Here is a 25,507-nt window from a genome sequence, read left to right as displayed (position 1 = left end):
AAGGAAGTCTTGTGATTGTAAATGTTTAGACAATATATATATATATATATATATATATATATAATATATAATATATATATATATATATATATATATATATATATATATATATGTATATATGTGTATATATAAAAAAAAAGTTTTGTAATTTTAAATATCGCGTAACACTAACTGTGGACACATACGATTTTTTTTCTCAGCGCTCTAAAAAAATTATTAACACATACGACTTCATAAGAATACATACTCTATGACTTAAATAATATCCAGTAAGTAGAAAAGTCAGTAAGGTATTGAAGTTTATTGTCGAAGCAAGTAATAAAATTCAGAATGCGTATAATGTTTAATCGTTTAACTTTTGGCAAGCCTCCAATTCCATGTCAAGACAATGGTTCTTCTGCCAACATATGTTTTTTTTTGTTTGTTAAGGTAATATTGTTTCTTTACAAACCTCGACATTGCTTTGTTGATATCTCAGCCGGCAAGTTCGTTGGTCGGTTAGAGAGTTGCTGCCGTCTGGTCTCGCGCCACCCCATCCCCTTGATGACAGTGAACGCTTCAATCTATCTTTCGCGTTTGAGTCCTCTGACACTTTCCAACCTAAGATTGTAAATAAATGTACACGCTGTTTAGTCATGAAGTTAGTTAAGATAGTGTTGAAGAAAATGACCAAAGCTAGCTTACGAACTCGTTTAATATCTCTTACTGTGAACTGAATGGTAAAGAAAAATAATTTTTTTTACATAATAATATTTTCAATTAGAATCATTTTAAAATCAAAGGAAGTCAGAAAATTATAGTTATCATTATTGTTTCAGCGGTAGGACATCCGTTGCTAGGCACACCCACCCCCTTAAATATGCAAAAGAATCGGTAACCTTAATCATCATCATTTCGGCCATAGAATGTGGGAGTCAATGAGGGTGTCGTCAGATTTCCAAGACAATATTTAAAAGGCAGTCTTTCCGGTTATTTATAATTATGTCTAATTAAACGTTTTAAAGATATCCTCCGTTATCTGTTGTCGTGATGGTATAATAACAATTTTTAAATATTTATTTTAAAGCATAGATATAATTATTAAGACAAAAAATATTAAAAATCGATTCAGAAATATTTACAAAAAACTAAACAATTACGCTTTTAAATCGTCCAATGGCACTTTATATAGGTCATTCGGGTGTTTTAATAGAAACGAAGTTGCAAAATTGCATGCATTCATGATTATGAATGTAAGATTTTCCCACGCAACTCTAGTCTTTTACAGTATTTTAAATTTCTACATGCGCAACTGCCGGTTATGAATAGGCACTTAACTTTTAAAAGAGCCACCCGCCGTTTAACTTCTACATTTTTATGACTGTATTTGCACTCAAGATATATATTTATATATTCACATAGTTTTTATTTAAGGAAACGTAGCAAAAATAGTCTAGAGCAGAACAAAAACATTCATCGTTCTAATTTGAAGTCATTACGTATAAAGGGAGGTTAGAAGTGCTTTGCAAATATTTCATCGTCATACCTTTGATTTGCGAGAGGCGGTTGTCGTCTACGTCGATCTCGAGTGGGTACTCAGGCATCCAAACGGTGAAACGGGCAAGACCCGTATAAGTACCGTATTTGACAATTACAGACGCGTTCGACGAGCCCCGGATCTCAGAACCATCTACGTACACTGAACTACAGGATGATGAAACCTGAACAAAAACATCGTTTTTAATTATAATTCGCTCAAATACTATTACAAAAGGTAATTTGTTTTATTTCACTTAATAATATGTTAACTCTCACAGCATAAACATAACTCATATTGATTTTGTCATGTTATTACATTACATTATATTTGTATAATACAAAAAACTATATCAAAAGAATAATTTACATTATTCTGAATGTATAGCCATTTCCTACCTGATGAGTATTCAAATATTTGTATTGAATTGGTGCGAAAGTAACAATTATTTAAAAACTATTAAAAAGTGTACATGTTTCAATAGTAATTAGGTTTCAGGTTTTCTTTGCATTCCATAACCAAAATTGGTAGTCTCAGTGTATATTCTTATTTTATTTTCATTACTAAAATAAAAAAAAACGAACAGTCATAAATTCTTTCTGTGAATCCGCTCGGAATCAGAGAGGAAGTTTCGAGACCAGTTGGCGAAAGAATCGATCTAATTATGTAGTATTATTGTTATTTCAACCCAAAGAAGCCCTGTGCAAGGCTTAAGCCTCCCCCTAAGATATCTATGGGGTGATAAACCATAATAGCCTCGCTTAGCAGGCTGATTGGAGAATGCTGTTACCCGTCCACTGAAAACTTGTTTGTGAGCAATAGCAATCCAATATAATTAACACACGAAGTGTGAATTATATACAAGACTTTTGGAATGTAGTTCGAATCCCGATAATCGAACCTGCGACACACGATCGTAAGTCTGAGTCCTTACGTTGGGCTACTACTGCTCGCTATTATATAGTAGATATATGTGTAATGTATATATTGTATGTTTTAACAGGATATAATCTATATACTCCTATTTATTTTAATGTGTTTATTAATAATTAGACAATAAGTATTGTAATTATAATGTAATTTTTTTTTATTTTGTATAAATTTCCATTACATTTACACTCTTGCCTTATTTTTGCACTCCTCTATACGCAATATGTAAAAAGAGTAAATAATAATAAATTTTATTTCCCAAAAATAAAAATGATTCAGGAAATTCATACTCTAACATTTATATAAATTCAAACTTTTATTTACTTAAACATATTAAACCTTTGCAGAGGGTTACACACCACAAATCGTTTAAATATACTGCTCGCTAAAGAAGCTAGAGGGCAATAGGCATTTTGCCAAATATTACGTAAATAGAAGTATATATGTAAACCGCTGTTTACTATTATGCTTTTATCAGATTGTATTCAAGCGGTTTGAATATACTCGGATACCAACAAAGACATAATCTGTAGTTTCTTTATAACAAAATTGTTTTTTTAAACTAAACCTTCTTGCCTCATCTCTAGAAACAAGTCGTACTGAAAATTACACATTTGTAAACAGTATAGAATGCCTCATTTTACATCTGGGGTCTTAAATAAAAAGACCTGTAATAACAATTTTCTATATTTTAACGGGCAAAATAATTATAACTTTTTTATTTATAACCATGATATTATTATGTAGATATTATTTTACATGATGTTATTAAGAAGTCGGTCCCATTTACTCTACGTTTATATACAATTCAATAAAATGTTATAGTAGCCTTTTCATTTCATATATTATTTTTAATTTTTGTTATTAATGTATTTAAATTATATAGTGAATGTTATTAATATATAAATGTTATTAATATATTTTCAAAGATTATGTATATTATTAACTGTTAATTTTAACAAAGATGTAAAACTCTACATAATTTGAATACAAAAGATTCTTAAAAACAAACTTGAATAAAAGTTTAAAGAATATAGAATATTGTGAAAAACGTACAGAAACTGTTTCATAACTAAATACATAAGCTTTGAGCCTTGTATGTGTATGTGTGTTAACAATATTACTGCTCTTTAACATTTTTAGTGTTGGACACATGTTAATAAAATATAATTAATATTTTTTACTCTACAGTTTGTTTTCTAAGACTATTGAAATAGTGTCGTTTAATAAACGCAGTGCAGTATAAATTTAAAATTAATATCTTTTTAACTAAAGATATCGTTATTAATAACCTTATGATGTCACAAATAGTATTTCGTGAATTAAAAAATGTAGGATAGCAACAAAATTTTTTTAATAAATAATTAATCTTTAAATCGTTTGGCATAATTTAATCAATACTTCATACACACAAACCACCGTGAAATAAACACTCAATAAACATCGTCTTAGGGACATAGTATGAACTCTTCACCTTACCTACTTAACATGAAAGACGTTATCTCAAAAATATCTCCCCCAATTATATCAAAGTATTGTCGACAAGGATGAAGCACTTACCTTAAGGACACTCTCGTCCTCGGAGTGGCAGGAGCTCTGTAGCGTTACATCAGCAACCTGTCCAGCCTGAGATACTATCAGAACCTTCATCGCCTGCGATACCTGACGCCCCGTCAGCACAGCCGTGTTCAACACTTCCCAATTCTAAAAAAAATATTACATAAATACCGGTGGCGTGTTAATAAGTCGCTAAATTTATTTTTTCCGTGCTACATTTACTTGCTCCGAGTTTTATGTAAATGAGGTATTAAGTCGCTCATTTGAATTCGTAATGATACTATAAACATTTAGAATTGAATAATGTTATGTGTTTAAATAGTTTGATAAAATGTTTAAAAACGATTAAAATTAATTCGAAATCAAATGTTACATTATGATATAATTTTATTCGCTAAAGTTTAAACAAATCATTCTTATAGAAAACACAAAAGAGTTTCTATCTCATAATTAAGAGCACGTTTACAAAATTAAATAACAGAAGCGTCTTTTGTTAAAGTACGACATGAGATAAACAACTCAATTGATTATTATTAGTCAATATACAGGGAAATGTTGTACAAGTTAGTTCAAGTCGGCGCATTAATTAGGAACACGCGATAACGGACACTTCAATCATCTGTACCAATTGCTTTAATCGACGGTTAGAGATACACACGGACCCGCCGTCCATCCATCAGTGGGCAGATTGGCTTAGCTAGGTCCGGATTAATGGCTCCCTCGGACGGAAGATAAACTACTTAACAAATATAATTCAATAACTTAGTTAACGTAATATTTGAAAAGGCCACACGTGTCGTTTTATTTTAAAGAATATTGCCAACTAATAACACTTTATAATTACAACCTTCTTTTACCTATTTAATCTCTTTTTGTTGACATAATATATTTTTTAAAGAGCTTTAGAAAAGGTTTGTAATTAGATTTTGTAGATTTGTAATCAGATTCAAGAAATAGTTGATTTAACATTAAGTTAAACAATTAAATACCAGTTTGCATTTTTACTTATAGACCGAGTCAAAATTTCAAATATGCAATGACAAATTATGAAATTATTTTTCAAAAAAGTATGACGATTCTTTAACACGGTACTCGTTTAAAATGTTATTCATTATTAAAACATATATTTGATTTAAAGTTACCTTTATTTGGTTTATAGACACGATACAAAAATATGTACGGACTGTTTCAACATTTTCTTTCACTTTAAGATATCTTTTTGTACATAGTTTTAATTAGACTTAACATGGTACCAGATGTTTATGGAAAGATAAAGAATCTTTATATGTAAATGTGTTTAAATGTATGTTATAGTGAGTTTATAGTATGTTTTTAGTTCTTAATACTTTAAAACGAATTTAAAACAGTTATCACGACGACGGCCACTCATACAAATACTCTCTAGTTTGAATGAATTTAGTTAGTTGTATTTAATTAGTTTAAACATACACAATAAAAATATACTGCAGCAAAGTTTGATTTAAATAAACAAGACGACAATTAACAAACTTCTTATGGGTACGATCATCTGGACAATCATTATGTGATCTGGTATTCTTAATAATAGTGTTACAATACAAAATAAAGTAAAAGTCTTAAAACGAATGAGCGCTTTAATTTACGTGAGTATAACCTTTTCCGCATGTAGTTGCATCATCGATGTGAATTTAAAAAGATATCAAGGGGAAATAAAATTTGACTACTTAAACGAATCGAACGTAAATTTTAAAACAAAATAACGACTCATTCAGTAAAAGCTTTAAACTCAATAAACCAAAGTTCCAGCAATAAACGAAGGTCTCTCTCGACCCATTAATTACGGAAACTACACCTCTGGTTATTTATTGTTACGATGTTAATAAATTTTAAGATTTTCGACATTTGGTATTAATGAAATCTTTTAGTAGACAAAGTCGCACTGTAATTTGATTTGGTTTTATAAATTGACATTACAAAATCGGCTTTAATCAATTACCTTTGAAATAGGGAGAACTGCTTGAATGTCATCCTTTTCAATGTCAAGCCTCGTGTTCACTCTGTGCTCATGTGGTGTTTCTTCTGTTGTAGATCCTGTGCTGGATGATGAAGAAACTTTTGCCGACCAAGTTAAGCGCGCTGTGCCTCGTCCCGATTCCCCTTCAGATCCTTCCGCGTCCCCTTCTCCTTCGGCGCCTACCTCTACCAGCCAAGTAAGAATTTCTTCCCAACCAGGTCCTCCTGCTCCGCTATTTTCTTCCACGTCACTAAACAGATGTTGAATTTAAATAGAATATACGAAAGTAAAGAAATAATTAGAAAATTAAATTTTAATGGCAGTAATATATGGAGAAAATTACAACCAATAATGCAATGTATAAATACATATTAAAATGTACATTATATCAATGACTTTGAAAGTGCATAACGAGCCTATTCGAAAGAATGAAAAAGTAATATTAATCCTCAAAAGTATGGTTTTAAAATACTATCTATATTATTTCAATATTCAAATAATATGAGTATTTTAAATATTATACGAAGTAATTGGAAATAGATGTAAAAGATTTAATAGCGCTCGTTACGTTATTTAATATTTCTGAAACCATTGATTTTTGGACAGGGTGTATCATACATTAATTGACAGCAACATCCTTGAAAGCTTCACACCTATAATCAATCACCATACACATATTTTACAACTTCCACAACAGATCAAAAATTTGCAAGAAAACGAAAAAAACTTGTAATATATCAGCGAATACAATTGTAATAATTTTTTGACAATTGCGATGTATGTGACTATGTTCTTTTCATTAAATTGAGACGTTTAATACTGTATGGTTCATTTTAAATAATTCTAAATTATTTTTACATAAGTTTGTAAAGTGGTTAATACGAATTAAATCGCATTCTATTTGAATTTACTTATTTTCCAGCAAGTCAGGATCGTTTATTTCCCGAGACAGCCGACCCACTTAATGGAACAAAGTGAAATTTAAATGGCTTCACGCAAGGTTTGAGAAAATAGAAACGGAATAGATCCTTTAAATTTGTTCTGGAAACTAGCCAATCATGGTTGAACCGCTGATGCAATAAAGATAGTTAAACCACGTCCATTCGTAAATTCTACCGTTGTACATGCGAAAAGAAATTGTAAAAAAATATCAAGTATATTTTAAATGTAATGAAAATTACGTAAATGTTAACCACTAAGAAAATAATTATTTAGTAGGAAGTATGAAATCATGTGTACCTCGCTATTTTTTCCTTTTTACTTAAAGTAAATAAGACTTTTTTGGTTTCTTTCACATAACGTAAATGATGTTTGTATAGTATTGGTAATTTACTTTACTTTTATAATGTTTACTCACATAGGATAAAGCTACAAGTATATTTAAATGGCTTACAAATCTCCTTTCTTCTTCTTCTTATTTTTTTCCGCTAATAGAAGCTAACTGCAAGGCATAGGCCTCCCCCACAGATCGCCAAGATGACCGGTCTTGTGCCTATATGCAACGAATTTCGGCGACCTCAACTATGTCTTAGATCCACTAAGTGGATGCCCTTCCCACGCTGCGTCTATTGGATCGTGATCGACATACGAAAACTTTTCGGACCCAACGGCCTCCGTCTGCATTCGCATTTGCCTACTTCCACTACAAACGAGTTTTATTTGAAAACGCGACTAACTTAAGTCGTTAGAGCATGTTTTGGGGGGCATCAATTATGAATTATTGTTTGAGCTACGTCCACGACTTTGCGGATCTCTTCTTTTATTATTTGAAATCGCAGCGAAACTCTAAGCATGACGTTCTCCATTGCTCACTCCTCTCCAATCCGTATGTCATAATAGACAACATAGTACGGTATTTTGACAAGAAGATGTTTCGGAGTTTCTCGGACGCTGCCCATCGGAGTAGGATTGAGCGAGTGATTTCCTTCTTGAAGTTTGACTTACCTCTCTGAACGGTTTATTCCAAGTATACAAAAACGTCTACAAATCCGAGCGTGGCACCTTACTTGAGTAGGCTCGTCATGGACATTAGACATTTAATTTTCATGAGTACTTTTTACTGTAAACTTAATAAATACGTAACTCTTTTCAAGTAGGTTAATATTGAGGTTGATTTGGGAGGTGAATCTCAATTTAGTTTCAATCAAATTGGACTTCGTTGAAATTCTTTGTATGACGTACACAAATGGTCATTGCTAATGATCCTATATGGTTAATAAAATAAATAATACTTAAATTTCGTCATTTCTGAAACTAATATTATTTCGTTTCAGATTTTGTTAAGGAATAATACAGTAAAATACAGTTTCATTTTAAGCTCTCAAATTCAATTTAGGCTTTGTAATGCATTGAATGATGTAAAGGTTATATACTTACGTGTCGAGTCCATCATCGTCTCGTAGCGGTTGGTCAAGGCGGGTAGCAGTGACGGTTGCCGCCCGTGGTTTCACCTCAGCTGTCACTGCCCAGTGGGAGTTCGCAGCTGATACACTGACTAACCTCAATCCTGATTTAACCTTTATTCTATAAAAAAAAACAAAGTCATTGATAGCTGTTTCACAATTTCAGATCATACTACAAATACACTAACCTTAACCTTACATTTAACCCTTAGTAGCCTGATTTACGAAAGTGATTTTTTTAATATGACTGTGTTTGCTTGAGGGTCTAGATGAAGGGAAAAATAGATTTTTTTTTTAATTTTGTTGGAAAGAATATTTTACAACAGTAAAATACGTACACCCAACCTATAAAAAAACTAATAGTAATGTGAACATTCGGTTTAAAAGATTGGTATCAAAATTGAAACTCTAGGTTATTAAGGGTTAAAAGACGATTACTGTGAATATCAAAAAAGATTAAAACATAAATATTCTTCTAGTGTTTCTTCACATTAATTTTTAATATCGAAGTCTAAAATCTTATTGATTATGTCTCATCATCATTATTTTAGCAGTTAAAGGTCCACTTCTGGTTTCAGAGACTTCCAATAGGACCAGTTGAAAGTGGCTTGCATCCAGCGTCTTCTGACAATTTAACAAATTCGGGTATGCTTAAAGGACGTTCTTTACGATTCGCTTATCGGTCCGTGGTCTCAACTCTAGAACCTTAAAGTTCCAGTTAGGCTCCCTTATCTGTTCTGCGAGCCATGTGCTGTGTGCAAGCTATACGTCTATCACCTATAGCAATAGAAATAAAGTTGAGCTTGTTATACCCTTCTCCAGTCTTCTTTAATAAATATTTTGTTGGCATACACAATTACGGGTAATTTAATACCCCCTGTGTAATGTTTCTAAATTTATATGTAATAAATTCAAAAAGTTTATAAAGTAAAACTTGTAAAAAAATCTTCATCAGCGTATAAGATTTTTAAATGATAACAATTATACGATATTGTGAAAGGGAGAACGAAAGTACGCGCAATTACAGTACTATTGTGTAAGTTTTTTGTGGATTCTTCGCAGATTAGGACGCGCTTAAAACATTCCTAGTTTTAGGTTAATAGTTGCCATTATGGAAAAACTCAATTTCATCCTATTTAGTATCAAATTGAGATCTATCATTATTGTCATGACGTGTACAAGTTATTATTATAAAACATTCTAGATCGATAGCAAATATAAATATAGATAAACATATATTCTTAAATATAGGCGACGTTATTCACGATATTTTATCTTAACATTTTAGTATATATTATGTGGGAGTAGGTAAAATTGTTATTATGCAACTATTTAAAAACACGTTTGACTATTCAAGAAGCTGAAGCATAAATAAAATTCAAATGTCCTTGATTCGATGTTTACCGACTGCCGCAATGTAACTAATATAACAAAGGGTAGTAAAATTCATGAGTTATGGTAATTGTGTTCGTTTCCATATCTATTTATTCATACTTACAATGTATGTACACAAATATTCTTTAGAAATCATTGCATAAATGACTTAAAACTCTATATTTGTAGTAATTATAAAATATCCGATGTAGAAAAATTTTTGGGTTATTCTTGTGTAAAATATGAGAAAATCTAACTTAAAAGCAATGAACAATAAGTAAAAAGTAAGTAACTATATATGTTATTTTTGAAACCTAGATTATTCATTATTTTAATTTCTACTGCGGAACGTCTACTTCTTTATATAGGTCACGCCTCTAGATTTTCAATAAGAATGCGTAAAAGACTCCTATATGGTGGACAAACATCCATCCACTTTGTGTCCACCAAGTGTTTACGGTTCGTGGCTTCCGCACCAGAAGCTCCAGCAACCATCAATTCTGCACAGCCATAATAAATCAAATCAAGAATCAGATATTAAATGGAGGGAACTTGGTTGCTAATGTTTCGAATGAACCATATTTCCGATATCATATCTTATGAGAGCACGCATATATAGCCGATGTCAACCTTAAGATCCTGCGGCAATCGGTTTTTTTCTCGTGGCTGCCCACGGTCACTTCCAAATCCTCTAAAAATTATAATTTCATAAAAATAGTAGAAATATAACAATTTTTAATTTGTCTATTAATATTAGAAGTAAAACTTATCTAAAAACAGTGTGTTTTTCATTAAAGACTGACTACTTTTAGACTTTCAATAAAGTGGAACAAAACTTACTCCGTTCCAGCTTTTAGCGTTAAGTGGTTTGTAGGAATTAGGGCATGGATCTGAAAAGTTTGAAAATAGAACATCGAGGTTAACAGCGACAAGTACTTTTGAAATTTGCCACCGGTTTCGCGCTAAATGCAGATCGTCATCAGGTGCTCCACACATTTTGAACTCTATGGTTGTTAAAAGTTATTCACAGAGCTAAAGGGCTATTATCGTCAATGCTTAACAGAATTCCTTCTCACGTTGGTGTCATTTGGCGGAGGTGGTATTTATTAACTATGCCGCCTACGTAAAACTGTATACAGGGTGACTAGTAACAGGTGTGAAAGCTTTCAATGGCTTACTGTGTATCTCTTTTGTCAGCAAAGAAGATTTAATGCATTTGTACCTGCATATTTCCAATCGCCATAAATAAAATGATCATTCTGAAATTAGTTACATTAATTTAACATTTCTATAAGAATACCACAGGCCTTTCACTTCTAATAGTACAAAGTCTGCACGGACATAACAATAATAATTATTTTTAATATGTTAAAATGCAACTTTGTAATCGCTTTATTTTACTGTGTTATTAATAAGTTATTCATTATTTCTGAAATCTTCTATTTTTTGAATAGTACCTACGATACATTAATTTGGCTGCAAATGAGATAGACATTCATCACTCTAAACCTCTTACACCTATTACCAATCATCCTGTAGAAATTTGAACAAACAATAAGGAAGTCAAATCAAGCCGACGGGTCTGTTAATGCGTTCTCGGTACATGAATAAAATAGACGGCGAGTTGTTGACGTTAACTCGAGAGACATGGCTGGTGACAGCTAACGCTACATGGGCATCATCGCGTCGTCTCAAGTACACTTGTGACAGCGCGTTACGAACCATGATTGCTTTACATATACATTTATTTTGCAAGCATTCATAATAGCGACAGTGCATTGTTTATATTAAGAATTATTTTTATTCTTCATGCACAGAGCTTTCTAACATATATTATTAAGAAAACACGTTAGAAAACCCACATAAAAGTTAATTCGGACGGAGAGACATAATCGTGTTATCTCTAATTCTGTTTACCTTACACATTGTAACATAACACAGTAGTAGCAAAGTTCTTGAAAATATTTTCCGACTGGAGAAAAGTTGTTGTAATTCTTAGAACTAATCTAATAATTTATCTCCTCGGTAAAATTATATGGTATTAGTTTTAGTAACAGATGTTCTTTACTATAGATCTCATTAAACATTAATTATTTTTTCATTATGAATGAAGCATTTCATTAAAAATATTTGATATAAAAATTCTTTCACTTTGAAGACATTACGTTGAGTAGAATTGTTATAATATTTTTTTTTTATGGATGGGCAAGTTAATGTTACAGTGGGCAGGCTACATTGCACAAAAAAAGATGGCCGCTTTTGAAATGGAGATTACGAACCCCCCAGTGCAGGAGGTCCATCCACTAAGGGTACAGACGATATTGTAAAGGTTGTCAGAAGACACTGAATCCAGACTGCTTGATACCGGCCCCGTAAAGAATCTATGAGGGAGGTATCAGTCCAGCAGTGGACGTCCTACAACTGACATGATGATAATAATGATGATAAAATAAAAATAAAAAGTTTTTTGTTTTACTAACCTTATAACGACGTGACCAATGGAGTGACTTGCGTCTCGACGTATGACGAATGGTAAATGTAATCGAGAGTGAGGATAAAGAGGCGCGCGAGGCAGAAGGAGGGCAGTATCACCAGCTCGAGCTTCGCGGTATCCAGCACGAGCACCGGCGAGCGTCACGGAACCTAAAGGCCATGCCGGTTGTACCGACACTCTTCCACAAGCACCTTCCTGACTCTCTCCACTACTGGCTTCAGCAGCACTGTAAGCCAATCGAACATTTTTTGGCGGTCTTTTGCCTTTTCCGTCAGCAGGCCACCAAGCAGCAGGTACCGTTAGCTCTGCCAAGCATGCGCCTTCTTCGCCTTCGGGTCCACAAGATGCTGTCAAGGTTTTAGTACCAATACTCGCGTGTAGCGTTATACAGACACGCCTGGGTCGAGTGGCTGCACGGCGAGTACCTCCTTCACCACCAGTATGAAAGAGAACACGGAGTACAGGAGCATCACGGGGAAGGTCTCTGAATACAAGATGTGCAGAAACGTCTAATCTGTGTGCTGTCGCGTCTTGCAACTCCAACAGCGTTGCATTCCTCCGAGGAGGCTCTAAAGGATCGGGTACTGCGTATCGTGCTGGTACAGTCTGCTTAGTTGAGAATGGACCGTAAGTCGCGCGAACTGAAGCTGGTGCGGAGCCCTGGAGCACGGTGAACCGATCGAGAGAGAGTAAAGCGCCCGGTAATGCAGTCCCGACCGGTTCCGGAGGCGGACCCGCGCCATTCCATCTTGCCGTATGCTTTAGAAAGAACCCGCTGTCCTTATTTTCGAAGTGTACTTCGACTGCGAGCACCGCTCCTGGAAATAAAATTATACGTTAATATTTGTATTTTTAAGTAAGTAACAAACGATTAGATTGCCAGCTTAAGATCGGTCATTGTAGCGATCTTTGAATGTGGCCTCAGCGTCTATCGGCTGACATGACGATGAACTTTGAAATATTTCGGAATAGATTCATTTCATTAATTCCTTAATTTTCTTTGTTCCATGGAATTATTTTTCTTTAATTTAGTATAGATTAAAACTCATAAATCGCAGTCAAATAAAAATAAGTCAAATATCTTTAAAAATTCCAATTTCTTCGTAATGTACGTGTTAGGAAATGGACACTTAAAAGAAACTCTGGCATTGCGCCAACTGCATTCCTGTTTCTATGTGACAATACGCTCTCGCTTTGTGTTTACAAACAGTGGGACAAATTTAACCGTTTGTCTTATATAAAGTTTTACGTGGAGAAAATAAAAGGCAATGATTAATTACGTAACATCGATTCAAACGAAATATTTAATATTCATTTTTTTAAACTTTAAAAGAACAATTAAGTAGACCGTATACTCGTATATGTATTTATGTTATTTAAATGACATGTAGTTCAAATATCCCCGGTTAAATTTAATTAAACTCTATCTATTTTTATAGTATAGTAAAATACTCGTAGTAAGGGCAATCGCTGAGTGTTTGTGACATAATTTTTTTAAATCCAGTTTTTTTACCCGGCTAATTATATGTATTCTATATTGCTTGTTTTCGTGTTGCAAAAGTATTAACATTATTCATTTACACAACAGAAAACAGAACTGACAATGTTGCGTTTAAAAAAGCATTACAACAAACACGGTTTGTGAAATAACTTTTTTAAAATTATTAAGTTTCGAATTGATTAATCATATTTAAATGAGCCTAACACTCAGCACATTACTCGGTTCGATCTCCGAGATGCAGTCTTATGTAATTCAAACTTTGTATATTAATTATATAGGATTGCCATGGGTAACAAACAAGTTTCAGAGAATGAGCAGCAGCGTCTGCGTAACATCATACTACACTGCGATCGCCACCCCACCTGCCAAGCGTGGCGATTATGGTAAATCTCCCCATAGATGCCTTTGGGGGAGGCTTTTGGGCAGTGAGCTGTCGGAGCCATTACAATAGATATAAGAATCTTATAAATATATGATTTACTTAATTGTTTAATAATTATTTTAATTATTAAATAAGTATTTTTATCCAGATTTTTCTTTTACATACTATTTGATAACTATAATAAAAACTTATAATAAAAAGTAATGATTTCAATATTATAGGTTTATTTATTTTTAATGATCTTATCCAGATTATTAGTTTGTATTATATGCCAACCGTAGAGTGGATGGATGTTTAATTTTAAACTTTATAAAGAGATGTGAATAATTTTAATTTAAATCAATTTAACAATATGCGGCGAAAATGGAGGTTATTTGACAAAGTCTACGCCATCTCGGAGGCAGTGAGCAGTCTGATAATCTCATCTCGTCTCTCAACGCGCGCATTCAGCCACGGATATGTGTCACGTTTCCATGCGATATGAGCTCTTCTCAGAATTCATTGCGACTGTCACACTCTTCTTAAATGAATAATTCAAACGGAGGGATAAAACTTATTCTATGATAAAACGCCCTAGTGTCCTATTGTGGGTGTTAGAGGTGTGATCCACTGTTATATAAATGCAAAAATTACCTAATATATAATATAAAGATATAAAATTATTAAATAACATATATGTTTGTACTTTTAGACAAAATATAACACAGTACTTTGAAAATTATAAATATTGCGACTAATGGTAATCTGTGTTTGAGCAATTCGATGGGCTTCTGTGGTAATTGTTCTTCTGACAGCGGCAGTCGCATTACGCTCTTTTTAGAGGTTAAAGTTAGGGTTGACCGACAACCTGAATAAACTAATGATTAACAGAACATTAGCGGGTAAAAGAGCACGTGGACGCAAACCATTACGGTGGACTGTTCAGATCCGCAACATACTGGATTTCATAGTATACAATTCCATACATGTAGTGAAATATCGGGACCAATGGCGTGAGATCATAAGGCGGAACCTTGTGACGTAACAACTCTCAGGATTGAGGACAAAAATGCAAGCGAGGAGGAGAATTCTTACAGATTACATGGAAGTCTATTTTTATTTCCGTATATGTACAAATATGTACAAATAATGTACAAATATCACCAATTTAAAAGCCACAAACAAAAGATTTTGCTGTCTATGATTATTGGTTTTATTTATTAACAGTCAACACAATGTAAACAATTATAATTTAATAATATCATTTTTACATGCTTGTCACGTTATACATTTTTTTTAAATAAAGTTTCTTTGATAATAAAAATATATAAAAAAATTTATATGTGCATCTCTAAGATGGCTGTGACCTAATTTAATATAGAAATAAAACATTGTAACGCAAAATACAATTTCATGCGTAGGTGCTACCGAGGATAATATAAAGCTTCAACACGTGACAAACTTAGGAACGAGGAAATATCTCGAAGCTTTCAATCCCTCCCGAGGACTGTACGTAATGTGCTACGCGTTATGTCTGGGATTTTTAAAGACAAATGTACGTATTACGAGCATGTATATTTTGTTTTTCATGTAATATCTATGTTATTTACGTTTAATATCATCATCATAGAGCGTCCGCCTAAGCAATCTAAGAGGGCGGCGGCCTTTCAATTCAGTGAAACAGTAGTATGCAGCAGGTCCCAGAAAGACTTCGAGCTTTGTTACCTAAAAGTGGTTTTAGGCTCGGCGCTGCCTCGAACCCCCAGAATCTGCAAACACCAATAGAGCAGCAGTCTAAGCCCGGTCAAAAAAAAAAAGAACTTAAATCAGATTATTTGACAAAAGAGATGCAGACGACAACGTACGTAGCCTTCATACCGTAATTATCCGGCGTATCGCATTACTCTATTGAAGCGGTCAGGGTTTCAATGCCAGCTTTTATTCGGTTCAATGCCAAGCTCAAAAGGCATCCTACAAATCTACAGAATAATTAATATGAGTTCTATTGTATACATACGTTGAAACTCGTTGTATTTCTTACCATTGATCAGAATATAATCGGGACTATAGTTTTGGAATAATACGTAATTGGCCAATTCATAATAATGAATGCAAGAGATCGTTAAATTTATTTCATTCACTCACATTGTTATAAAATTTAATTATTACATATTTATAAATTGCACATAATTCTATCTACACATATTCTTTCTCAGAAAAAACTTTAAATGTTTTACAATTATTTTTAATAATTCTATATAAACTGTTTATTGAAAAGTATGTTACGTTCATTTATATTTTCTAACGGATGCGATTAATAACTTACGGCAGTACAAAGTTTCCATGGACAGTAAACAATATTTACTTTTAATATGCGGTAGTTCGAAATTTAAAAACGCTTGTTCTTGCTATAATCGTTGTCATTGTCGTTTCAGCCCTCATTTTTGACTGCAAGTTACAGGCCTCCCCCCCAAGATTTCTTTGGGAGGACAGAGGACCCTGCTGCCCAACTTCTGAAAACTTCTTTGTGAGCAGTGGCAATTCTATATAATTAATGCAAAAAGTATGAATTATATAAGATAGTATTCCTTGAATCGAATCCGCGACCTTCGATTGCAAGTCTAAGTCTTCTGCCGCTAGGCTACTACAGCTCGTCATTTTTGTGATCACTTTAACAATATTCTTAGTTGTAAAGCAATTTATAGCATACCTCTATTATCCGTTTATTATAATTATTTAAATCGCTGGCAAACGTCAGATATCATTACGTTATTTATTATTTGTGACTCTATTCAATTTTGGAGAGTGTTTATTATGCATTATTTGATTTAAATTTTACCCGTTTAAATATCACATATAACTAAACACCCTGTATTATAAAGCTGCCGAAATCGTTGTACCTCCTCTTAGGATAGTAAAGTAAGAAATGTCGGTATTATTATTATCTGTTTACCGAGCTTTTATTGCCGTATTTAATAATATTTTACTTAATAAAACAGAATTTAATGTATGTATATACAGCACGGTAAACTAAATCTTAAAATGTCTAGTATAGTTTACTTGTCCGAACGACGTAGACGTGGGTCTTGCGGGCGTCCCACGTCAGGCCACCATGATGCATTTCTAACGATTGTGACAGCCACTAATCTCGGATACACGGCTCCGTACTTAATCTTAAATAGCAAGAGATTTCGTGCGAGAGTAATTTTACTAGTTATTTTACTTATTTACACGTTTAATTTTTTATCGTCTTGTCAGTTATTTAAAATGTCTTATATAAACTAATTAAAAATAAATCTTTCAAGTAGTCGTGGTAACTTAAGTCCGAAAAAACATTTTTGATTATACTTACTAATCCAAGTAAAACATATGGAAGGCAACCAAACTAAAGTAGTGCAATTAAAAATATATGGGGATCTGCCGATATGTTTATTTATAATGAAGGATACCTACATGATACCTCATATTAATGTTAATTATCCTAGAGGAAAAAGACAAAATTAAAAATTTTTTGACACTTGTTAGCAAAAGAGTAATTATATCTCAAACTTAATTTTAGAAAAATATTTTCTGATGAATTATTAATCGCTGAATTTAAAAGATTGCTTCCTTCCCGTTCGGATCCTTATACAGTGTATAAACTTTAAAATTCTTTAACGTGTTGAAACGTTTAAATTAATAAACATTAAGTAAATGTGTAGTTTTGATTAAAAATTAACATGAATTTAAACTGAAATTTTCCAAAATTCCATAAAAGATATACATGATTAAAAAGCCACTAATCATGAATTAGTATAATTTTTAACATACATTTCTCCGTCATAGATAAGAAAAAACAGTGGCAAAAAGGATGGTTAACAATAATGTACCCATCAGTAGAGCATATGCCAGTAGGTCAATAAAACATTGATAACAATAGCATTAAATGACGTAGAACGAAGATTCCTATTTAATTAATATAAATACGATCTGTTATTTGTTTGATACAAAGCAGTTACATTATTTGTTTCTTTGTCGTTTCTTATTTTGCAAACACGGCGACAAATCTTTTAAACTATGTATTCAAATAGATTACAACATGGGTATAGCACATATTACTTTTAGAGACTTTAAATAGTTGTATAGTCAGTTTGTTGTATACATAGGTCCACGAGTCTTAAAAAATCTTCTTTCATAGGTCTGATTCTATCCATATATTATATAATAAAGTACCACAAGATATCTTTAACCTTCCTTTTCTTAATTTTAAATCTAAAACTAAAACTAAATTGTTATAATAATCTTATTATATCATTCAATAATTTTTAGTTGATCGAAATGTGTAGGAATTGGTTCGTAGACTTATTTTCACGGTTAATATTATAATGTACAAATAAAAAATAGTTAAACTGTTGAGTATCTGGCTGGCTGTTCTTAGAAGATTAGTATTCCGAGCCGTTGGTAACTTACTACTTATAATATTAAAATAATTGAAGATTCAAATGTGCGTGTAAATGCCTAAAGATTTTAATATATACAAAATTGTATTCGAGATCGCGTTGTAATATCGCTTAATTATAATATATATTCACCCTTTTAAAGTTTTTACACCGATAGTCAAACACCATGCGTGTTTATATGTACATATGTATACATCATAGATTTCTAGAATTGCAACATTATTTATTTGAATTTTTGTCGAGTTACATAATTCTAGCAATATTCTGTTGAAATGTCTAAAATGTTTAATAAGAAACCATCTTTTGTTTTATTTTAAATTTCCGCTGATATCTTTAAAAATCAATAAGAATGTTTAACTTGTTAATATATTTTCTCTAATCTGAGATAACTTAAAACGTATTGCATGTGGTATTGTTAAAACCATTTTTAAGTAACATTACTTGTGTTTGAAACCGATAAACTGAACGATAAAGCAGATAAAGTTTCAACGATTCGCTTTTTTGGTTGTATAGTACCAGTTTATACTTTAACAACACTCTTTTCCCATTTAGCCCGGAGCCGTTTGAGTTTCACAATTTTTGAACGTTTTCATCTTAACTTTTACATTTATGTTCACTGGAAAAATACATTAATTTTTCAGTGTTGTTTATTTCAAAACCTTTTATTGATACTTATAAACTAGGTTTACTTGGAAATTTTAATACAACTTTTATTATAAAGTACAACGAATATTTATATAAAATTTGCACTAGAAGAAAATTGTTAAAATCACATTTTATTCTTCAGTTACACAAGGTGTTGAATTAATTAATATCATTTAAAATCAGGAGATCCGTAGACATACGAAACCAATCGACATAGCCCAGAGGATTGGCAATGAAGCAGCAGTGACCAGGCCACATAGCGCGCAGAACAAATAGCCGCTTTAAGACATAATGCAGATAGCTATAGTAGTGAAAGTCCGACCGCTAAACTGATGATGATGATAAAAATGTCTGAAAAGCCATAATTTGTTACTATACTAGTATAATCTAAAAAAAAGTTTCTATTGTTAGTATTTACGTCAATAAAATTAAGTCAGGATTACTCGATTGTTAAAAAAGATACTATTTGTTCGAAACATTTCGAAATTAACCTTCATGCTGTGAAATCAAACATATCAGCTACCAACAACAAAAGTAAGTCCCGGAGGCGAAACCCGTGTGACAAATGAATAAATATTTACACGTTAATGGACTCCAACATATCAGGCCGAACAATTTAGTCCCCGTCAGGGCACTATCGCATACAAAATAACACGGCTTTTCCTTTAATAAAAACGGATATCATTAGGGAAAAATTGTACGTGTGTGATATTTAGTATTATCAGAAAACTATCGCGTGCCTATTAATGTTCTACGTTTCATTATTAAGTATAAATGAAAATAAATTACTATATTTAGAAACTCATTTTCTATCCATTATTTGAATATTTTATAATAATACCTTTTATACATGTTTTTTTTCTATTTCAACTTCAATTTAGAGTATATAGAGTAAATATATAAATAAATTATCTATAATATATATCTGCATCGTTTAGATAGTAAAGAAACTGAAATGAACAAAAGCAGAGTATCTATTTTTCTTTTTCGATCATGTAGGTTCCTTGGTATTTAAATCCGTAATAATATCGTAAAACGTTTTATCGCCCATGAATAATACTTTTTAGCACAGTTATTTTATCCTTTGCTTACACTGCTTGCTTAGTTTCTCGTCTCAAAAGAGCAAAATTACTAACTAGGCGACTTGCATGCTTTTAATGATACCAAGCTGAGTGCTCCTTGACTTTAAGATTACTGCCTTCCGAGTTTTCTCGCAGCGGTTTAAATTGTGACATTTACACAATTTTGAAATCTTTTAATGAAGGTTGACAACAATGTTATTAAATAATACGTCCATTCCACTGATTAGAACAATAAGGATGGAAACAAAATTAATTTATTTTTTAGTAACTGTATGAAGTATTGTGTATTAAATCAAATCATATTAAAGAAGATGTTACGTATTTAAACCGTATGGTATGTAGTATTCACATTACGCAATTTCTTTTGCCTTAACAAAACAGTCTGAAATTTATTTTATGTGGGTGTAATGTATTCGAACTTATGCCCTTCAAGGGTCACTTTGATAAAAAAAACGAAACGAATTTGTGTATATTCTATACTTGTAGTTATTTTGTACATACTTTTAACTGACAACAATTAAAAATATGTTGCACTTTTTCTCTAAACTGCCTATATTATATTCTCTATACACTTAAGGTGAGTTTCATTTTCGGTTCCTGTATTTTGTAAAATATTAAAATAATGAGATTTTTATTCAACGATGCGCCAAAAATGAGTGTGCGAGCTCAAAGGAAATTTCATTTCATTATAAATGTTGTTGAAGTCAAATTTCATATTAAAATTTTTAACTTGTTACAATTTTATTAATTAAGCTAGTTACCCAATTAGACTCCTTACTGTCAAATTTATTGGCCTGCTGCAAAATAAAAATAAATGAACAAAAAGTTTTGGTTTAATCAATGAATTTATTGATATGCATACAAAAAAGTTTCTTATTTCGTACACTGAAAGACTTTTGTAATAATTAGACTAACGATGTAAAATATTAACAACTTTTTCTATTTTTATTGATTTCAAAATTTTGACAACCAGTGACTACTGTTTTATTTACTTTAATTTTTAAAACAATTTTTAAATTTTCAAAATATTAAAGAATAACGGTTTTGTTTGAGTGCGGTTTTCGTATTTTGCGCTTAGCAACTTACTTGGCGAGTTAAGTTATATCGATTTAATTGTTTAAATTTATAACTTAACAAGAAATTGTTCACAACAACAATAAATATACATTTGAATTTTTTCTTTAATTTTTCGATATGGTTCTGGATCCATTTTTGTATCGACTACACTTTAGCCTTTGGAATAGCAGTGGGCAGGCCTCATAGCGAGCAGAATAGATGACCCAGGGTCTAAAAATTCTGGAGTGTAGACCAAGAACAGGCCTATGCCCAACAGAAAACATCCTAAGATTGAAATTATGATGACAAATAAATGTAAACAATTTCATAAATAAACAATTTTAATATGAAAAGGCGCACAGTCAGTTTTTTTAAATGTCTATTATTTCGCATCTTAATAGAAAAGCATAACTTTACTCGGACGATTCGAAAGCAAAAAAAAAGTAAAGCGAAACAGTACTTTTCCCGTCTCTGTTATAATACTGCGCCGTAGCTCTGTTTCCGTCGAGAAACAACGTCCTTAATCGACGAAGCGATCGGAAAATACGATATCAATTCGCTGAACCCCTTTTTTTTTTCGTTAAAGTAACTGCGCAAAGGAAATTAAATTGTAGCCCGGGAGAAATTTCACGAGACGAAACAATTTTCTTTCCATTTATTAATAAACATTTTATCCATATAAAGCTTCCTACTTATTGTGTAATAAAATCAAGTAGTTGATCAAAAGTCTATTCTAATTTTAGATTAGTTATTATGTATGTATATATATATATCAAGGAGGGTAAAACTTTCGCGAAAATAACTTTTGTCATTGTCTATTATGATGTCTATTATTAATATTTTGTTACGAAATCTGAGAGCAAATTTAATTTAATTTTGATTTTGAATCCAGATTTAAATTATTAAACCAGCAGGCAATGCTATATTCTGTGGATATAACTCAACATAAAATATTATTCGTTTAAATACAAACGAATGAAAGCTTACTAAAATTTGTATAAAACGACTATAAACCGACGAAATTGAGGTAAAAGAACACCGCGTAAAAAATAATGGCCACCCTCCGCACAAGGGTAAGAACAGGGGGCTAAACAAATTGTATGCCTATTTCAATTTCAGATACCCGGCCATGATACAGATGTACTTTCAAATACACCTTAATATTTTACTACGTATTGGGGACTGTTCGCTGTATTTTAGTTATGAAGCCATTTCATTAATATTGTCACGTTTATGTCATGTCTTACTTTTAATGTTTAAAAGCTGCAAGAAGACCTAACGTTAATTAATGGCGAGAGATAAATGCTGCCCATAAATACTCGGAAGCTTTTGTGGCAATAAAAAGTTAAAATTAGCACTGAGTTTTTACTTTTTTATCAAAATTTTAACTACTACTTGAAATAAGACTCCCTTAGACTTAAGATAAATCGGAAACGGCTGGCATTCAGCGTCTTCCGACGACCTTTACAAGACGTATTGTACATTTGGACACCTTATTGGTGGATGTCCTATGTTGCGCTTGTCGGTCTATGATCTCCACTACAGAAACTTAAAGCCCAAGCGGCCATTTCTCCTTCTCTGTATGTGGCCGGCATACTGTTGCTTCAACTTGCCAATCTGCTAGGCTTTATTGAACAAACATCAATACAAACTAGATTGTTTTTGAAAACGCTTGTAGTAACAACAAACATTTCTACATAAAACGCATGAACAAATCGAGGAATAATTTTATGAAAGCAACAGTCGTTTATCCTTTAAATAATAAAAAAGTAACGGTGAGAAAAATTTATCATTGGATATATATAGAAGTAGAAAGCTTTGCACTGGCGGGGGATTGTTACCGCCGGTGCGCTCTTTTGTTTACGGATTTTCTATTCAATGCGACGCAGCTTTGACGAGGCTTGTCGCGTTGGATGGATGCTGGAGTATGGAACATCATATTCCTTTTTATGTCAAGATGTTCTCAGCCTGATAATATCTTTCACTATGGCATTTGCAATGCGGAAATTTCTCTCCTATAAAAATTCTTCAATCCCATGACAATGAAAAATATTTGTTTAATCACCATGAAGTTTTGATTTCCTCTAACTTATGTGTACATTTGTAATAAGAGATGCCATGAAAACATAGCAATAAGTACGTGCAAATATTCATTTGGTATTGTAATCTTTATTGATAGACCTAAATAAACAAAGACATATAACACCTTAAAGAGGTACACAATTCATTAAGGCAAGTATTATAACACCCGGCCTTTGATTTGGCACGTCAGGCACATTTACGGGAAAATTTGGCAGGGTTTGGTTTTGAAATGCGTTGTCTTTGTCGCCTTGTGCGACAGTTATTATTAAACGGCCAAGCTTTATGAGACCAAACGTAATAATTTATCTAATTCTTTTTTCCAACGTACCAAAACAAGTGCCACGTACTATACCAAGATTAGTTTTTGCCGGCATAAAATAGAAGTTAAAAGATCATATTTGAAATGCCTTGTAAGTATTCAAACTACTGGCCTAATGTCACACAAAATTTAATGCCAAAAGCATATACAGAATAATGCAGAATTTTGTATTTCAAAAGCCTTATTATACCTTAACAAGCCTGATTGTTACTGTTGGAGCATATTAACTGTTCTCTGAATGCCTCAGATTAAATGAATAATGGTAAAAAACGAAAATAATCCACTAAAAAGGTATAAAAATTGCTTGTGAAATCATTATGCAAATTGAGTTATTAAAATTAACTACTTGTTTGGCTATGATAAGGCTTTATATTTTTTTTATAATAAATTTGAAATAAAGTTTTTATCACATAACTTCACATTAACTTAACAAATTCTATTAACATTAAATTCTGCAACTGTAAAAAGAACTACATATAGTATCAACGTATCGTAATTATTTTATTCAATTACACCTATCCCACGATTTACACGGTACTTGTTTTACACGTTTTCGCTTTTTCATGGTTTTCCAAATATGTTTTTTTTTTTAATAACCGATTTTATTACTATCTCTCATAATGTAAATATTTCTGCTTTAAGCATCGAATCGGCACAAATAACTTCGAGTGATGAAAGTGAATTCGAACCTTCGATTCCGAAAAAAAGAATGAGTGTAATTTCTGACAGTCATAAAGGATAATAAAAGACCTTTGGTTTTATTTTTTGTTCTTCTGTTTAACGTATTGTAATTAAATAAAAAACAGTGTTTCCGTAATATATTAAATATTTTAACTTGTCAATGCATTTTATTTTTATTTCTGTGTACACCAAAAAATATTGAAATAAATCACAACTGTTAAATAGCAAAATTACGCATTTTCTGCAAGTTTTTCGATTTACACGGTTTTGACTAGAAAATTTTAAATTTTCGATTTACACGTTTTTCGCAGGAACGTATCTACCGTGTAAATCGGGGGATAGGTGTACTAGGTCTATTGCAAGATACGCTATTATAGATGTTAAAATATGCTTAATTTATTATCTGTGCAATGACGTTTTCTATATCTCAAATATAAAAATTGTATGTATCAGATAACGAGTATGACAAGGCGATCTTAACTTTTGTTGTGCTTAATAGTTGCTAATAGAATTATTAGTGTTCTAATGTATTTATTTAAGGAAAATATCAAAAGATGAAATCGATCATAGTTAAAGAATGCGCGATTTAACGGACCGTCAACTCTCTAATCAGGTTTTGCAGTTAAAAGTTTAGAATTAACGCTTCGAATACCTCCACGCGAATAAACGTGTTGATAAGTGTCGTGCTATCTCACTTTAACTCTAAGAATATAAAAAAGACAGTACATACTGACTAAGGCGCGCAATAGGGTGCCTGAAATGTTTACATTAATAGGACAGAGCTTAGAAATCAAATATGGCCTTTTAAATCTTATACATGAATATCAAGCTGTCTTTGTAACTCTAGATTTTGTATTTTATTAACTGTTTAATAGATGAATATGTTTTCTATGTAACACTGAAGTTTTTGACAATATAGTCTTAGTGGCATAGATCTTAAGGCCTTAAATTCTGTGTCAAAATTCACTTTTTTAACATGCTGTGTACCTTGCCGTGAATGAAATTATGATTTTTGAAAATATGAAAATTTTTAAAACGTTTTCTTCGTCAGTAGACAGTATGAAATTTAAAACTT

The 25,507-nt window shown here is 32.0% G+C and overlaps 1 protein-coding gene across 2 annotated transcripts in view; it reads right to left on the bottom strand.

Moving 5' to 3' along the window:
- dtn (transmembrane protein 132C dtn) overlaps positions 1 to 25,507 on the bottom strand; it is a 115,035-nt gene that overhangs the window by 12,327 nt on the left and 77,201 nt on the right. For both annotated transcript variants that reach the window (XM_068773466.1, XM_068773467.1), the window contains exons 2-7: positions 12,253 to 13,084; positions 8,373 to 8,519; positions 5,979 to 6,246; positions 4,007 to 4,150; positions 1,526 to 1,700; positions 452 to 600 (exon numbers count right to left, since the gene is read on the bottom strand). In XM_068773466.1, the coding sequence (XP_068629567.1) occupies positions 452 to 600; positions 1,526 to 1,700; positions 4,007 to 4,150; positions 5,979 to 6,246; positions 8,373 to 8,519; positions 12,253 to 13,084 (1,715 nt within the window). The remainder of the gene's footprint in view (positions 1 to 451; positions 601 to 1,525; positions 1,701 to 4,006; positions 4,151 to 5,978; positions 6,247 to 8,372; positions 8,520 to 12,252; positions 13,085 to 25,507) is intronic.

This window comes from Battus philenor, unplaced genomic scaffold (genome assembly GCF_028537555.1).
Source record: "Battus philenor isolate CCGP_79_NKW_IND1 unplaced genomic scaffold, ilBatPhil1.0.hap1 SCAF_6, whole genome shotgun sequence".
Lineage (NCBI taxonomy): Eukaryota > Metazoa > Arthropoda > Insecta > Lepidoptera > Papilionidae > Battus > Battus philenor.
The sequence above is the reverse complement of the archived record's forward strand: the minus strand, read 5'-3'. Positions and strand labels throughout refer to the sequence as shown.